The sequence below is a fragment of the Pelodiscus sinensis genome, chromosome 2 (genome assembly GCF_052426305.1).
Source record: "Pelodiscus sinensis isolate ZL-2025 chromosome 2, ASM5242630v1, whole genome shotgun sequence".
In the NCBI taxonomy this organism is placed as follows: domain Eukaryota; kingdom Metazoa; phylum Chordata; order Testudines; family Trionychidae; genus Pelodiscus; species Pelodiscus sinensis.
This window is the reverse complement of record NC_143053.1, coordinates 247,570,948-247,590,050: the sequence shown is the minus strand read 5'-3', so window position 1 is coordinate 247,590,050 and position 19,103 is coordinate 247,570,948. Positions and strand designations below refer to the sequence as shown.

At 41.2% G+C, this 19,103-nt stretch overlaps 1 protein-coding gene across 3 annotated transcripts in view; it reads left to right on the top strand.

The window, feature by feature from the left end:
* NUB1 (negative regulator of ubiquitin like proteins 1) overlaps positions 1-19,103 on the top strand; it is a 45,677-nt gene that overhangs the window by 16,230 nt on the left and 10,344 nt on the right. For all 3 annotated transcript variants that reach the window (XM_075922824.2, XM_075922822.2, XM_075922823.2), the window contains exons 4-9: positions 743-801; positions 1,932-2,002; positions 12,529-12,723; positions 15,250-15,338; positions 16,662-16,768; positions 18,343-18,529. In XM_075922824.2, coding sequence (XP_075778939.2) covers positions 743-801; positions 1,932-2,002; positions 12,529-12,723; positions 15,250-15,338; positions 16,662-16,768; positions 18,343-18,529 — 708 coding nt within the window. The remainder of the gene's footprint in view (positions 1-742; positions 802-1,931; positions 2,003-12,528; positions 12,724-15,249; positions 15,339-16,661; positions 16,769-18,342; positions 18,530-19,103) is intronic.

The following is a 19,103-nucleotide window of genomic DNA, read 5'->3' as shown; positions in this document are numbered from 1 at the left end:
GCTCCCCCAGCAGACCAGGGAGACAGGGAGCAGCTTTTCTCGCCTGGGAGGAGGCAGGCGGCGGGATCAGGCGTCCCGCAGCTCCAGTCCTCCAGGGCGAGAAAATCCCCGTTCGTAACTGCGACATAAGTCAGATCCGTGTAACTCGGGGACTGCCTGTACTTAGTGTTTCTAAAGAAGATTTTATGTGCCAGCCTCTGCTGAAAGATAAATAATCATGAAAAATATTTGGTGAGGGGGGGACCTAAATGGTAAAATTTAATTTGAAAAAACCTATGCATTAAAGCAGCTCTGCTCAGTAGCGTGTATGGTATGGGTGCAGGGGAATGTTAAATTGTTAAAAAGCAAACTTAAAACACAACCTTAACTCCGCTCTGTTTTTCCTCGTAGTGATGCTACAATCAAATATGCGTTTATCTAATCTAAGACCACAAACTTTAGTAGGCTTAATTATAACCTGAATATTCTGTGCCATGAAAAAATAGCAATGTTAAGGTGATTAATTGTGCACTTGTGTAGCTTAACTTATTTGGATATGAGTTAACCTTAACTTTGAATTTCCTGGCACTATAATAATTTTTGGGGATAATTACAGCATCCCTGTAAATCATCACTATGTGTTCTCTCAGTCTTAATGCTATATTACCATAGTTTTTGTCTGGAAATAAAGAAATTGTGGCTGTTTTAATGTTAATTAAGAAAATGCCTTAAGTACCATAACTTTTTAAAATATTTACACCAGACCAGAAAAAACATGCTGGAGACTAAATTGATCATCACTGGCACAGAACTAAGATCCCAGTAAGTACAATAATCTTTGCCTTTTTTCCCTTTTAAATGGTCAGTGTCCTGTTTTGGTTTTGTGTCACCCTTTTACATAGTGCGTTATTACAGTATGTTGTGGATCAGGGGTTCTCAAACTTTCATAGGATGGAGTATCTCTTGAGAGTGTGTGACTCATGGAGACACCTCTTTTTCATGACAGCATAACATATCAGAGGCAGCAGCATGAGGGGGGACAGGTGGGAGCCAATACTCATGAGGAGCCACCTGCTGCATGCATGTAACTGTGTAACTGCTGAAATTTTCTGTGGTCTGTATGGACCAATTGATGCACAACACATTTTCCTTTAGAGATCATATCCCTGTAGTTCGCATTACCATTCCCTTGGATACAAGGAATCATTTTTAGTGTTTTTCCTCAGTTAATTGGATAAACACTTTTTTCTTTTTATTGGGGGTTCTTTATTGCTGTTTTCTGATTTTAGATTTCAATCAGTATCCTATCCTTTCCTCACTTAGGCCATGTCTAAACTACACCCCTCTGTCAGCAGAGGGATGTAAATTAGACGTATCGAAAGTGCAAATGAAGCGAGGATTTAAATATCCCGTGCTTCATTTGCATAATGGCCACTTTTTTTTGAAATGGGGCTTTTTGAAAAAAAACAGCATTTTAGACGGGGCATTTTTGATAGAAATGCCCCATTTCGAAAGATCCTGTACTCCTTGTTTGTTTGTTTGTTTTTTTGGAGTACAGAATCTTTCAAAATGGGGCATTTCTGTCGAAAATGCCCCATCTAAACTGCTGGTTTTTTTCAAAAAGCACCGTTTTGGAAACAAAAGCAGCGGCCGCCATTATGCAAATGAAGCATGGGATATTAAATCCCCGCTTCATTTGCACTTTCGATACGTCTAATTTACATCCCTCTGCCGACAGAGGGGTGTAGTTTAGACGTAGCCTTGATGTGGTGCGTTGGTGTCCAGCCACTAGTAATGTCATTTTATCTTCAAGCAACCTTAGAGTAAAAATTTGAAGCCAGTTACAAATATATAATGTTTTAATTTTTATTTCTGTATGTTGTCAAAATATTTTATATGAAAATGGGACAACTAGCTATTTATACCATGGAATTAACTACTTTATTTCTCAGGATTGCACAACTATATGGATTTCAAGAAACATTTATCAAAATAATTATAAATAAGAAGCTACTTGACCTTGGTATGTATCACCAATTGAATATGTGTGATATTTATTCGGCAATTATGTCTTTTTTATAAATCATCTTTCTTGTATTTTTTTCTGTCACAGAAACAATATTAAGAGCCAGGAAATAATAGCTAGAGCGGTTCTCAAACTCTGGATCGGGACCCCAAAGTGGGTTACAGTGCTGTTTTAATGGGATCAGCAGGGCCTGCCAACCCCTTCTCACCCCTCAGGGTAGTAGCCATGCATGTAACCTGTGGGCAGGCCATGGCTGTGACTCCTCCTCAGCCTCTTTTGTGCTCATAGAGGCCTAGCCTTGCAAGATCTTGCTGTCAGCAGAGCATGGAATATGGGAAAGTGGAATAAGAACTGCCTCATGGTAGGATGGTGTTGGTGAGGGAGCTTGGTGGTACCTGAGAGATCAGGTTTCTGTTCTTGGTGCTGCCTCTGCCACTGAAGTCCTGTGTGACCTTGCACTTCCCCAGCTGTGACTTAGGGATAACAATAACCCACTGTGCAGTAATGAGAGCCATAAAGAAATATTTGGAAAGCGAACGAAATTCTGATGCTAAAAGGAGATTCAAAAGGTGGGGAAGGAAAGGAGAATTTCTGGTATCTCCTGTCACCCACAGATGATCATCTGTGTAGTGCCGACATGAAATCTGGCCCCAAATTTTTTGCAAATGAACTGCGACTGGTGTAAGATCACAGAACTTTGATTTTTGTATAGACTCTGTAAAAAGTAGATACTTTTTAAACATTCATAATCCAGAAGCATTTCGTCCATATTTAGTGTATAAATAGTTGCTAATAAATAAAAATGCAGCTGGGGTACTTTTTATTTTATCACATACACTGCCTTCTTCCTCCCCCTTCCTGAAAGGCACAGATATTCTCTGTAATGTTATTCTTTAAAAGTATGCTATTTTAGTGTTTTGATTTATCTAAGCATTTCATAATCTTTAGTTCTCTTACATTTAAATTTAATTATTTGAGTAGTGAGTTCTAAAATGCCTAACTTGTCCTGACAGGAGTAATTATCGCTATGGTCACTTTTAAAAATATATATATTATATCTAGATATGTTGTTTCTACTGGTGATGCACATCTGCACATTCTTTGACATACATAACAGAATATATTTCTCACATGGATGAAAAAAGTAAAAGGCAACATGCCAGCAGTGCAGGTGCAGCACCATCTGAATGTCAGGCAGTCTGAGTCATAGAGTGGCCCATTGTCTGTTCTGCCCTGGAACCTAGAATTGCTGTCAGCGGTCCTTACTTGACTTTTGTCCCCACACCCCCACCTCCCTGTACAGTGGGGCTCAGGATTTGACCCTCCTTCCTGCCTGAGGCAGCGAGGCTTGGGCAGGCTAAGACTTTAGTCTCCCTTCCCCTCCTGGGTCATGTAATTTTTGTGTCAAAAGGGGGTTGCTGTGCAGTGTCATTTGAGAACACTTACAATAGACTGTGACAGCAGTCATACTTGTTAGGCTCTATTCTAATAGAGGTCTGAGATTTTGTGATGGTCAAAATCAAGGGAGAAATTTATGTTGGAGGACTACTTTGTGTGTTCTAAAAGCTTAATGTGCCACAGATTTAAATAATAATTTACCAAAACCTCATGCTATAAAATGACACATTCTAAACTTTTCTTTGTCATCTTTATCATCTTTCTTGCCAGACATTTGTGTGAACAGCAGATTTGTCTTTACAGATTAACTTACTTCTGTTCTTTATTGGTTCATTCACTGATGTCTTAAATTCAGTGTCTGAGATTGCATTTCTTCTTTGAGTTTTGTCCCTGTAGGTGCTCCACTTCACATGGTGATGTATCCTGGCACCATCAATCGGAAGGCATCTTGTGGTGTTGTTGGTGCCACATGTAGCACGTGCATGACCGGTGCCCTCCAGTTCCTTTTCAACTGTTTTAAAGACAGAGCTCATGGGCAGTGTCAGCACTCTTCCCTAATACGTTTAGAAAATAGTTATTCAGATAATTCAGATAAGTAGTTATATAGTTAGTTAGCTTTAGTCACACACACAAAATAGTTGTGAGTTGGTTAGTAACTCCATCCCATCCCTTTTCTTGTTAAGCTGCTTCGGTCTCCAGGCTTCAAACAGTTCATAGAATCATAGAATCATAGGACTGGAAGGGACCTCGAGAGGTCATCGAGTCCAGCCCCCTGCCCTCAAGGCAGGATCAAGCTCCGTCTACACCATCCCTGACAGATGTCTATCTAACCTGTTCTTAAATATCTCCAGAGAGGGAGATTCCACCACCTCCCTTGGCAATTTATTCCAATATTTGACCACCTGACAGTTAGGAATTTTTTCCTAATGTCCAATCTAAACCTCCCCTGCTGCACTTTAAGCCCATTACTCCTTGTCCTGTCCTCAGAAACCAAGAGGAACAAATTTTCTCCTTCCTCCTTGTGACACCCTTTTAGATATTTGAAAGCCGCTATCATGTCCCCCCTTAATCTTCTTTTTTCCAAACTAAACAAGCCCAGTTCATGAAGCCTGGCTTCATAGGTCATGTTCTCTAAACCTTTAATCATTCTTGTCGCTCTTCTCTGTACCCTTTCCAATTTCTCCACATCTTTCTTGAAATGTGGCGCCCAGAACTGGACACAGTACTCCAGCTGAGGCCTAACTAGTGCAGAGTAGAGCGGCAGAATGACTTCACGAGTTTTGCTTACAACACACCTGTTAATACAACCTAGAATCATATTTGCTTTTTTTGCAACAGCGTCACACTGTTGACTCATATTCAACTTGTGGTCCACTATGACCCCTAGATCCCTTTCTGCCATGCTCCTTCCTAGACAGTCGCTTCCCATCTTGTATGTATGGAACTGATTGTTCCTTCCTAAGTGGAGCACTTTGCATTTCTCTCTATTAAACCTCATCCTGTTTACCTCCGACCATTTCTCTAACTTGCTAAGGTCATTCTGAATTATGTCCCTATCCTCCAAAGAAGTCGCAACCCCACCCAGTTTGGTATCATCTGCAAACTTAATAAGCGTACTCTCTATCCCAATATCTACATCATTGATGAAGATATTGAACAGTATGGGTCCCAAAACAGACCCTTGAGGAACTCCACTTGTTATCCCTTTCCAGCAGGATTTAGAACCGTTAACAACCACTCTCTGACTACGGTTATCCAGCCAGTTATGCACCCACCTTATCGTGGCCCTATCTAAGTTATATTTGCCTAGTTTATCAATAAGAATATCATGCGAGACCGTATCAAATGCCTTACTAAAGTCTAGGTATATGACATCCACCGCTTCTCCCTTATCCACAAGGCTCGTTATCTTATCAAAGAAAGCTATCAGATTAGTTTGGCATGACTTGTTCTTCACAAACCCATGCTGGCTATTCCCTATCACTTTATTACCTTCCAAGTGTTTGCATATGATTTCCTTAATTACCTGCTCCATTATCTTCCCTGGGACAGACGTTAAACTGACCGGTCTATAGTTTCCTGGGTTGTTCTTATTCCCCTTTTTATAGATGGGCACAATATTTGCCCTTTTCCAGTCTTCTGGAATCTCCCCTGTCTGCCATGATTTTTCAAAGATCATAGCTAAAGGCTCAGATACCTCCTCTATCAGCTCCTTGAGTATCCTGGGATGCATTTCATCAGGACCTGGTGACTTGCTGACATCTAACTTTCCTAAGTGATTTTTAACTTGTTCTTTGTGTATCCTATCTTCTAAACTTACCCTCTCTCTGCTTGTATTCACTATGTTAGGCACACCTCCAGACTTCTCGGTGAAGACCGAAACAAAGAAGTCATTGAGCATCTCCGCCATTTCCAAGTTTCCTGTTACTGCTTCTCCCTCCTCACTAAGCAGTGGGCCTACCCTGTCCTTGGTCTTCCTCTTGCTTTTAATGTATTTATAAAAGGTCTTCTTGTTTCCCTTTATGCCTGTAGCTAATTTGATCTCATTTTGTGCCTTTGCCTTTCTAATCTTGCCCCTGCATTCCCGTGTTGCTTGCCTATATTCATCCTTTGTTATTTGTCCTAATTTCCATTTTTTATGAGACTCCTTTTTTATTTTGAGATCATGCAAGATCTCCTTGTTAAGCCAAGCTGGTCTTTTGCCATATTTTCTATCTTTCCTACACAGCGGAATTGTTTGCTTTTGGGCCCTTAACAACGTCCCTTTGAAATACTTCCAACTCTCCTCAGTTGTTTTTCCCTTCAGTCTTGCTTCCCATGGGACCTTACCTACAAGTTCTCTGAGCTTATCAAAATCTGCCTTCCTGAAATCCATTACCTCAATTGTGCTGGTCTCCCTTCTACCTTTCCTTAAGATCATGAACTCTATTATTTCGTGATCACTGTCCCCTATACTGTCTTCCACTTTCAAGTTCTCAACTAGTTCCTCCCTATTTGTTAAAACCAAATCCAGAACAGCTTCTCCTCTGGTAGCTTTTTCAACCTTCTGAAACAGAAAGTTGTCTCCAATGCAGTCCAGAAACTTATTGGATAGCCTGTGCCTCGCTGTGTTAGTTTCCCAACATATGTCTGGATAGTTGAAGTCCCCCATCACCACCAAATCTTGGGCTTTGGATAGTTTTGTTAATTGTTTAAAAAAGGCCTCATCCACCTCTTCCACCTGGCTAGGTGGCCTGTAGTAGACTCCTAGCATGATATCACCCTCGTTTTTTACCCCTTTTAGCTTAACCCAGAGACTCTCTACACAGCTATCTCCTACATTCATCTCCACTTCAGTCCAAGTGTGTACATTTTTAATATACAAGGCAACCCCTCCTCCCTTTTTTCCCTGTCTGTCCTTCCTGAGCAAGCCGTACCCTTCCATACCAACATTCCAATCATGCGTCCCATCCCACCAGGTTTCTGTAATACCAATGATATCATAGTTGTATTTATTGGTTAGCAATTCCAGTTCTTCCTGCTTATTACCCATACTTCTCGCATTTGTATATGTTCAGCTCCATTTCAGATGAGCACTTATATGTATGGGTGAGGGGCATACCCCCTCCCTCCCCAGTGCTTCCACTGCAGCAATTTAAAAGCCAGCGAAGACCAGATGAAATAAGGCTCTACAGCTGAAAATGATTTTGATGGAGAAGACCCTCCATCTGGAGGCAAAGAAGCAGACTGCCTTCCTGGGCACTCCTCAAAATAGAAAAGGATACTTACCCTCTGAGAAGTCAAAAGGAAGGGCTCAAACATCTCTGCAGGGAACATCTCAGAGGCACAAGATGGGGGAGAGGACACAGATTGGTACAGATCAGGACATATCTCCTGCACACAATTCATCCTTCTTCCCAGATGAGGCTATTAAGCCCTCACCACCAACTTTGGCAGATGACTTTAAGCAGTTCCAGGAACTGTTTAAGAGAGACACACACAGCAAACACATCCTTTTAGAAGAGGTAAAGTCAAACCAGCACAAGTTGGTACAGATATTTTTACAACCCTCATCTATGCCCCGGATTGCTCTTCCCATCAATGAGGCCATCTTGGATTCTACAAAGACAGTCTGGCAGACACCCCTTTCTATTCCACCAACCTATAAAAAGGGGGATAGAAAGTATTATGCTCCATCCAAGGAGGCAGACTTTCTGTTTGCACATCTAGTCCCCCAACTCCCTAGTTGTTGATGCTGTAAATCAACGCAGGAAACAACCACATTTAAAAAAAAATCCACCACACAACAAAGAATATATGAAACTTGACTTGTTCCAGTGCAAAGTGTATTCTGTCAACGCTCTTCAATTCCAAGTGGCCAACTACTCAGTGCTATTAGCCAAATGTGACTATGTCAGCTGTAGGAATCTCAACCCGTTTGTGTCAGAGCTCCCAGAAGAGAAACAAGTACAATTTCAGGCCAACATTAATGAGAAACATCTGATAGTCAAAGCAGCCCTTCAGGCATCACTGGACACAGCAGACATGGCATCCAGAATGACAGCCACAGCCATAACTATGTGCCATGTCTCATAGCTTCAGGCCTCAGGAATACCTAAAGAACTTCAAATGAAAGTAGAAGACCTATCTTTCGATAAGAAACAACTCTTCTCATAGAAAAGGAGGTGCTTCATAGAATAATAGAACAGGAAAGAACCTCAAGAAGTCATTAAGTCCAGTCCCCTGCACTCATGGCAGGACCAAACAGCATCTAGACCATCCTGACAGGTGTTTGTCTAACCTTCTCTTTAAAATCTCCAATCATGGAGATTCCACAACCTCCCTAATCATTTTATTCCAGTGGTTAGCCACCCTGACAGCTGGGAAGTTTTTCCTAATGTCCAGTCTGAATCTCCCTTGCAGTAGTTTAAGCCCATTGCTTCTGGTCTTATCAGAATATAAGGAGAATAAGTTTTCTCCCTCTTTCTTGTAACAGCCTTTTAGATACTTGAAAGCCATTATGTCCCCGTCAGTCTTTTCTTTTTTAGACTAAACAAACCTAATTCTTTTCTTCAATTCTTTCTTGTCAAAGAAAGCTATCAGATTGATTTGACATGATTTGTTCTTGAAAAATCCATGCTGAAGTGGATTTATTATCTATTACCTTATTATCTTCTAGATGTTTGCAAATGGATTCCTTAATTATTTGCTCCATTATCTTTCCTGCTACAGATGTTAAGATTGGTCTGTAATTCCCTGGATTGTCTTTAATTTCCTTTTGATAGATAAGCACTATATTTGCTCTTTTGCAGTCTTCTGGAATCTCTCCAGTATTCAGTGAGACTTTTGGACCATTGGGGATTTACATCCCCCTGCAAAGAAAAGAAGGTACCAACCATATCAGAAACATAGGGACTCTTCAACTAACAGACAACATTATAGACCGTCTGAAAATCAACCACACTGTCAGCGATCACAGCTCTGACAACCGCCTCAATCACAAGCGCAGACTTCCCAGTCAGCTCCTCCAAAACCACAATTTTGAAAATTAGTTGAGGGTTCAAATGACCTCTATCATGAGACAGTGCTTTCACTTACCTTTCACTGTTTGGCCATTGACTCTGGCCTTTTTACCACATCTGGGCCACCATAACATCAGACCAATAGCTTCTAGAAATAAACAAGTCAGGATACATTATCCTTTTTACCACCTGCCCCCCAACTTTACCGCCTTCCATGTCTCTCTTCAGGGATCCTTCTCACACGAAGCACTTGTTACAACAAAAAGTCAAACATAATCTATAACAAGATGCCATTAAACTAATATTGGTACAGTTCAGAGGAAAGGGTTTCTACTCCCATTATTTTTTGAACCAGAAGAACAGGGTTTCTACTCCCATTATTTTCTGAACCAGAAGAATAACAGGGAAAGAACATGGACTTGCAGAATCTCAACAAATTCATAAGTTCCCAGAAGTTCAGAATGGTCACATTGGGCACAATACTCCCAGCACTGCATCAGAGGGACTGGTTTTCAGTCCTCAGCCTCCAAGATGCTTATTTCCATATCACCATTCATCCAGCTTACAGGAAATTTCTGCATTTCATAGTAAGACAAGAACAGTTCCAGGCCAAAGTTTGCCATTTGGCCTATCCAGTGCACCAAGAGTTTTCTCCAAAACCCTAGTGGTGATGGCAGCACATCTTTGCAAAGAGGGAATAACGATTTTCTCCTACCTGGACAATTATCCTAGCAAAGGCTAAACTCTAAGACACACTGAATCCAATCCAGACTACTGTGTCACTATTCTGGGAGTTGAGTCTAAAAATAAATTAACAAAAATCAACTGTAATCCCTATCCACATCAGGGCTCACCTTGATGCCATAGAAGTGATGGTGTCATTGCCTCTTATCAGATTCACAAATCTTAAACTCATCTCAGAGGTACAAGTGAGTCCTCAAATTTGGGCTTGTACTATCATACAATTATTTGGATACATGGCAGTCATGATGTTCACGGTACAACATATAAGACTCCATATGTGACGTCTACAAGCTTGGCTAAGCATAGTTTACATACCAAGCAAACAGAATATACACTTACCCAGACATATGACAACCTACTCCAACATGGGACTTCTACCTGGTACTAAAATGCCTCACTACACCATCATTTGAACTATTAGCCGCCTGTTCGTTACTCTACTTTTCGATGAAAATAGCCTTCCTGGTCGCCATTAATTCTGCCAGAATGGTGAACATAATAAGGCTATGTCTACATTGCAGCACAATTTTGGGATACCAGAGGTATCCCGAAATAGCTATTGCATGACTTTTGAGCACCTGTTATTTCAAAATATAACAGGCTTGCTATTCTGACATCCCTGTAAACCTCATTCCATGAGGAGTAAGGGATGCTTTGGAATAGCGATTTATTTAGAAATAAGTGCTGTATAGACAGCACCAGATTTTGAAATAAGCTATGCAATTTGCATAGCTCAAATTACGTAGCTTATTTTAAGCTATGGGTGCAGTGTAGAGTAGCGGACCCCCCCCCCATAAACAACATTCTTCAAGGACAAGGTCATGCTTCATTCATACCTTAAATTCATACAAAAATGCTGAGTTTACTTCACATGAACCAACTTATTCATCTCTCAGTATTCTACCCTAAGCCTCATGGTACTCCTAACAGAAGCTGCCCAACATGCTTTAGATGTTAGATGTCATTCTACCTTAAAAGAACCAAACTTCTCTAGAAATTCCCTAGATTTTTCACCTCTATACTGAGGACTCGAAAAGAGACACTATAGCCAATCCGAGAGTATCTAAATGGATTTCCATATGCTATCATATTCAGGATACAGAACCACCAGAGCATGTTGGAGCACATTCTGCTAGATCCATTTCAACTTCAGTACTGTTCCTCAGTACAGTTCCAATACTAGAGATGTGTAAGGAGGCCACTCAAGACTCCAGACCTGATAGTGCTTACCTCAGTGATTCAAATGAACCTTAAGTCCCCCTGGCCCTTGGAGGGGCATTATCCTACAGACCCCTGAAATGGAGCACCCACAGGGATGATACTCAAAGAGGAAGGAAATGCCATCTTTTGCAGTAACTGCAGTTCTTCGAGATGAGTGTCCCCTGAGGATGCTCTTCTACCAGCCCTCTTCCCCTCTACTTCATAGTGAAGAAGGAACTGGATGGCTCAGATTGTGTGTGCACTACATGAGGCACCAATGGCACTGCAAGAAGCCCATTGCACATGTGCAACCCACATTGACAATGTTACCAATCATCACCAGGACACACTGAACTGGAGCACCCACAGGGGCACTCATCTCAAACAACTCCAGTTACTGCACAAGTAATCTTTCCTTAACTGCCTTGGAAGAAATCATGATGTAAATAGAGAGAAAGGATGGACCAATGGTTAGGGAACTAACCTGGGCTCAGTTTCCTGCTTGTACCCCTTCTGCTGCAGATTTCCTGTGTGATCTTGGGCAAGTCACTTATTCTCTGTGTCTCAGTTCCCAATCTGTGAAACAGGGTTAAAAGCACTTTCCTGTCTCAGAGGGGTGTTATGAGAGTAAATACAGTAAAAAAAGATTGTTGATGTTCGAGTAATGGGAGCCATTAAGGTATCTTGGCTACACAGACGGATGGACAGGGAACTGCCCCATTTTGCGTTCCAGCTTTTTCCTCATTTAAATTAACTATGAATGTAATTGGGAGCAGGAATTAGCTCTGCATGTTTTGAATAAAAGGTATAGCAAGGTATTTCAAAATATGGAAGCTTTAGCGCAGGGGTACGGAACCTTTTTTTTTCCCACTGACCCACAGAAAAATCAGTCGGGGGCTGCACACAAGTGAGAAGCCCCTGACTGAGAAAGAAAAAGGCACTCCTCGCATTCCTCTTGCACACCAGAGCCTAAGGGGACCCAGGCTAGTAGATTTTTTGTTCTCCAGCCCTGTGGGTGGCTAGCAGGGGGCTGGCACACCAGCGTGGGCTACCCAGTGTGGGGGAATCTCTGAGCCTTGGGGGCCAGATCCAGGCAAGTGGGGGGCCGCTTCTGGCCCCAGGGCCTGATTCTGATTCTGAATGTCTTTAATTCCCACTGAAGATTTTGGTAACAGAGTGCTGAATATTTTCTTTGGTTGGACCGTAAGTTACACGTTGCATTAATCAGTAGTTGAATCTTTCAGTTTAATATTTGAACAGTTCAGCATGAAGTATAAGGCATTTCTGTGAATAATAAACATACACATAGACTAACTTGGATAAATTTATAAGGAGTATCACCTATCACATTAGAGAACATAAGCTAATCACTAAATGTTGGGTTAGGAAGATGCCTAAGATCAAGTGTTAATATGGAGGGGCTGTATTTAGAGGGATGAGTTATCCCTTTACACTTGTGAGAGGAAGGAAATCACTTCGAAATGCTAGGACATTGGGAAATACTGCTGCAGTAATGGAGGGTATTTAGGAAAATGCATTCTCTTAATTGGCTGTTCTTGTTGAAATCTTCCTAGCAGAAATAGTTGTTTTAAAAATGTAGTTATTTGGCAGTACAACATGAAATGTACTGTCTTTATAAATGTATTTTGTTTTGCATATTAATCATGCTCTGTTTTGCAGGGAAAACTCTTGAAGAGCAAGGTGTGACACACAATGTAAAGGTCATGGTGCTTGAGCTAAAACACAGTGAGGAGGAAGCCAAAAAAGAAGTTCAGGAAGAAGAAATGAAACATGAGGAAGAGACCATGAAGGAAAAAGAAAAAACTGAAAGGATGCGAAGAACTAAGAAAGGTTTAGAAATACTGGCAACTAGAGGTATGGGAGTTTTACTCTTACAAGCAGTAGAAGACATCAGTATGAATTCGGGATGTGTTAGTGTATTTGTTTAAATTGTTAACCGATGAGCCTGGGCTCATCAGTTAACCCTCACGGTTACATGCAAGGGCCCTCCCACTACCTCTGTATCAGAGGCAGCAGCTGGGGGGGGGGGGGGAAGAGAAGATGAACAGGTGGGTCAGTGAGAGTCACTGCTCACGGGGAGCTGTCTTTCTCCTTCCCCCTCGACCCCCCTACCCCTCCGTATATAAACTTATAACCACTGAAAATTTCAGCAGTTATACATTTACAAAAAAAATTAACATTCCTAGTATGAATTAAAAAACCCCTTCTATGTTAAAAAATAAGAGAAAGTAGGGAGAGTAGCACAGCGTTGGATGTGACCTAATCATATCTAAACAAGGTCAGACTTTGTTGTGCTTGGATGAGAAACTTCTAAGGAAAATGAAAGTGCTGCAGGAAGGGGACTAGTTCATTTTTTCTTTCATTACTAAATCGATGCTGAACAAATCCATTGTCCTGATCCTCAGAGGCACTATGCTACTTAGAGATGCCATCTTGCAGATGAAATGTAAAACCAGTTTAACCTTTTCTGTTTAGTCTTTTTGTGACTCTTAAGGGTGTTAAAGCCAGTAAACGCTGATTCCAGTTTGTGGTACTACATTCTGCCTACTTGAAAATTGATTTCTCTGATTGGTTTTAGTATTCTTCACTTACTGTCTTAAAAGATCTTCTTTGTATAATGCTTGTGACTCAATAAGAGGGACAAGGTGGGTGAGGTAATCTTTTATTGGACTAACTTCTTTCATACTTACACAGAGCTCTTCAGGTCTGGGAAATGTACTCAGTGAGTCATAGCTGAATATAAGATGGAACAGATTGGTTAGCCTAAATTGTTAACACATATTTCAGGGGACCATCCAAGATAAAGTGAGTCCATAGGGTGTTTTGAGAAAAGTACTGTATGGATCTGTTAAATGGGGCACTTAAGCATTAAGATACTGGTAACTCTGGAAATATGTTTTGTAGTTACTGCAGTAATAGCTAGGCCAGAATGATAAATTGTGCCTGTCTCTGTAAGTTACTTGTATTATGACCATAGGGACCATGGTTTCACTGTGCAAGGTATCATTCTGATCATAGTGTGGCAATTCTCTTCTCCATGAGTTTCAATGGAGACTGCTGGCAACTATGGGCCAAGTTAAAGAAACAGTCAATTTGAAAGTAGTCATTTTCAAAATGTGAGTTTCTTATTTTGTAGTTTTAAATCATTACTATTTTTTTAAAATAATTCCTAACTTCTGCTTGAAAAACCCACAAACAGGAAATTTAAATATTGAATAGTCCAAAGTCCCGTCAAATGTAAAAAGGATAGACAAATTTCCTCTAATTTTCTCTTACAGTGAGTTTCTTACAACAATAGTAGGTTGGAACAAAACATGTTAGTAGGTGGAAATGCCCCTTTGTACTGAACCTGTTAGGCAGCTTAGATTTCAGTTCGTCACTAAGCTCTTTGCAGATGGATCTTTGCATCAGTCCCTGTAAACTTAGTTCCAGAAATGCCACTAGCAAGGTCCTGAGCAAGTTTTGTAGAACAGTAACAACAAACAGTCATTGTATGGTGCAGCACTAGAGTTATGAAGGATTTGTGGGAGGACTTCACTGGGTAAAGCGGCGAGGAGTCCTGTGGCACCTTATAGACTAACCGAAGTGTTGGAGCATAAGCTTTCGTGGGCAAAGACCCACTTCGTCAGATGCCATAGATGCCGTAGGACTCCTCACCGCTTTTTCAGATTCAGACTAACACGGCTACCCCTCTGGTACTTCACTGGATAAAGTGGCAGGCTCAAGGATCAACCCACAAAGCTCATTGCTAGATTGGGACAAGTCAATGAATGAGAGAGAATAAGATGGAGTTGAGAATCTGATTACCTGCATTGAAGAAAGTTACAGGCCAGAAACTTTGCAGAGCTTTCCCTGGATGGCATTGCTATGTTGGCAAAACATCTTTTCAGGTAACATTTAACCAAAGCAAACAAGAAACAGATTGTTGAGTTGCAAGCACTAAAAGGAAACCAAGGAAAATAAAATATTTAGTTGATAAAACCATAGAGAATAAAGGTCATTATTTTATCTTACTGTAAACAGTCTATTAAATGAAATGCATTATGCACAGTTGAAAATGCATGTGTTTTCCTCCTGAATAAGTTCTTTACAAAACACACAATTTAGAATTTCATTCAAAAATTCAGGCTTGAACTAGGGAGAGGCCCACATCCTGCAAACAGCTCCATAATGGCTATTCATGGATCAGATGTTCTCATTGCACAATTGGTGCCCTAATAAATAACTCTTTGGAAGTCACATACACTATTCTTCTACTTCATTATTTACAGTTTTTTCTTAACAGGTTTATTGATATGGTTTTAAGATTCTAATCTATCTTAGTTCTTATTGTTGGGGCATTGATAATAAATCAATGGACATTCTTTGTTTATGTTGCAGATGATTACTTAGATCCAGACACAACTCCATATCTAGATATAGCTAATCAAACTGGAAGATCTATCAAGATTCCTCATAAAGCCAAAAAAGTAAGTAGCATATAAGGAAGACAGTATTTAGTGGCCTTTTAATCTTCACGTGGTACTTTAAGTACTATATTGAAATGGGCAAAACTGTTCCTTACACAACCTCTGTAGGGGCTAGCAAAAACTGGTTACTTAATAGAAGTGGTCTTCTGATAAAGGTGAAGCAGTGAATTCATGTAAAGTTTTACTCTGTTTGCATTTCGTCTTCATGCCTGGAGGTATACATTAATTATGTATTTTACACAGCACTGTTGTAGCTTTGGGGTGCTTTTGTTACAACAATATAAAGAAATCTCTTCATTAGATCTCAGTCTAAATCACAAGCTACAGGGAAAATGCTAATACAGGCAGTCCCCGGGTTACATGGATCCGACTTACATTGGATCCCTACTTACAAACGGGGTAAGGGAACCCCGCACTACCTGCTTCCACCCAGCAGACCAGGGAGACGCGAAGCTAGCGCCCCCCCCAGCAGACCAGGGAGATGCAGAGCGGCTTTTCTCAGCAGACACCTCAGCTTGAGAATAAAGGACTGAGGGAAGTGAGGTGTGGGAGAATAAAACTGAGCTCTGGAGAAATGTTTGGCTAGAGTTTCCCCTACAATATGTACCAGTTCCGACTTGCATACAAATTCAACTTAAGAACAAACCTACAGTCCGTCTCTTGTACGTAACCCGGGGACTGCCTGTAGTTAACTCACCGTCTGATTAAAGAGGTATGTTTTGTGTCTGGAAAGTCACCAAACCTAGGCCAGCAACTTACCCAGTAGAGCCTCATGCAGCCCAGGAACCACAGGTTGCCCAGCACAGTGGTAGACCACATTTGGGAGCCTTTAACTGAGAAAATCTTGTAGAATGTTTAGATAAAATTTTATTTATGATGTGATTCATTGTCTTAGTGCAAGAACCAGAAAGTATTCAGCAACATTCACTATTTCTGTCATTTAATTTAGTAGAATTAAAAAATTAAGATTAGTTTTTGGCAACTGCATCACAAGATTTTTAACACCAGCATAGAAATAGTTGGTATTAGTTGGTTATATGTGAGCACTGGCTGAGTGCTATTCTATACTTTTATGCTCAATGAAATACTTATCCTGTTTATCAGCAAATTATTGAAAATATATTTAGAGTTGCACTTTAAAAGTAAACTAACAATAAATAATAAGGCTGCTGAAATATGTATCAGTAACAATCATTTTCATAATAATATGGCTTGATGGAGTGTTTTTCCATGGACAACAAATAATGTAAGCTTTTCTGATGACATTTCTTTTTAATTGTGAACATAATAAGAGTTTAATATATTCTTAATCCATTTTCATAGTCCCTTCTACTAGCTATGGGTTATCATGAAAAGGGCAGAGCATTCATGAAGAAAAAAGAGTATGCTGTAGCACTGCCATTCTTGCTGGATGCTGATAGACACTTTCGGTAAGAACCTTATTGAATTGTCATGTAGCTTTTTAGAGTACCTACCAGTTATGGGAGCAGCATAAGTCATACCACGCAACATACATTTTACATTAGTGGATTTTGACCTTTTTTTCATTAATGGACCCCCTAATTTTTTAGTTAAAAGATAGGTTTTCGTCTTATACTCGCCTTATAAGACTACCCCCCCTTAAGAGGCCAACCGGCAGCGCCCCAGCGCCCCTCCGCCTCCCCGGCTTTGCTCCCGGTGTCCCTGGTCTGCTGGAGACGGTCCCCAGCAGACTAGGGGCACCGGGAGCAAAGCTGCAGCCGTGGCGGGGTCCCACGCCTCTGAGGCTTTGCCAGAGCAAAGCCTCAGAAGCATGGCACCCCGCCGATGCTTCGGCTTTGCTCCCGGTACCTTTGGTCTGCTGGAGACCATCTCCAGCAGACCAGGGACACCGGGAGCAAACCCTCTGAGGACACTGGCAGCGGGGCAGCCCAGCCTCGCTGCCCGAGCCCCCCCGCGGCTTTGCAAAGCCTCGGGGAAGCCGGCAGCGGAGTAGCCCAGGCGCGCCTGGGCTGCCTCGCTGCCCGAGCCCCCCCGCGGCTTTGCAAAGCCTCGGGGGAAGCTGGCAGCGGGGCAGCCCAGGAGCGCCTGGGCTGCCCCGCTGCCGGAGCCCCTCCGCGGCTTTGCTCCGCATCTTCCTGGTCTGCAGACCAGGGAGACGCGGAGCAGCTTTTCTCGCCCCGGAGTACACCCCGTTAGTACCTGGAAGTCGGGGACTGCCTGTATACCCGGCGTATAAGACGACCCCCGATTTTTTGGGGATGTTTTTTAGCATAAAAGGTCATCTTATACGCCGGAAAAGACGGTAGTATCATGCAGCCCTCTTTGATGTCCAAAAAAGTGGTGGTCTCCCCATGGGCATGTCTACACAGCAGGGCTAATGCCAAAATAAGCTATGCAACTTGAGCTATGTCAATTGCGTAGCTTAAGTCGAAATAGCTTATTTTGGCTTTTGGTGCTATTTACACAGCAGGAAATCCAAGTTAGAGCACTCTTTCTCCAAATTCCCTTACTCCTTGTAAAATGAGGGTTATAGGCGTCAGAGTAAGAAGTTCTCCAGCTCGACATTATTTCTTGCTGTGAAGACATGGATAATGTTATTTTGGAATAACATCAGTTATTCCGAAATAACACTGCTGTGTAGACATAGCCATATGTTTCTGCTATACCAGTATATTCTGACAGACTTGCCAAGGAGCACAACTTGGATCTTTACATGCCTCAGTGAAGATAATTAATTTCTATACCTTCACAAAAGGTTACATGGAATGTTGTAACTCCATTATACTTTTAAATATACCATAATCCCAAGGACTCTCATAACATGTGAACAGAGCATATTATTTTGATAAATTAAAAAGTAATTTTGTATGTTACATTTATATCAGTGGGATGATCTGACTGTAGACATTTTTTGGAATGTGCGTGGTATATGCGCACACATTTTCCTTTTCACATTTTTCTGTCCCAGTTGTTCAAAGACAGTAGGCAATGCAAAGCAACTTACTTTATTGTTGTTTTGCAGCAACTGTGGCTCAGAACTTCTGAATACAGTTGATAATTATGCAGTGTTGCAGTTGGATATAGTATGGTGCTACTTCCAACTAGGACAGCTGGAATGCCTTGATGATGCAGAGAAGAAGCTTACCACCGCCCACAAATGCTTCAAGAGATGTTATGGGGAAAACCATGAAAGACTTGTCACAATAAAAGTATGCTGGCATGATTTTACGGAAGATGGTTTTGTTTTAGCAAATGTTCATTCTTAGTTCTAGTATTTCATAACTTTTTTAGGACTATAAAGTTCTCATATGTCCCCTTTAACCTTTACTTTTCACTCTTTCCAGATGTGTAATTATCAACATTGTAAAAGCATTGGACATGCCTTGTGAGAACTCAACATAGCTGCTTTTCCCACTTTACTGTATTGTTCATTTTCATCAAACTGCATCACATTTCTGTCTAATGGGGAAATAGTGTTACCTGCCTAATTCAGCATATATATCACGTGTTGGAATGCCTTCGTAACTATTACATATTTAGGGTGACCAGATGTCCCAATAGTCTCTAAACCATCCAAGCATTAGGGGATTTGTCTTAGATAGGCAACTGTTACCCCCATCCTGATTTTTCACAGTTCCTCTGTATAGTATCACAGAGTACATTTTGACCATACACACTTATCTAGTCATTGGACTAGGACACAGGAGAACAAGGTTCTGTTCCTGGTTCTACCACTAGTCTGCTGGGTGACTTTGGACCAGTCATTTCATCTCCTTGTACTGC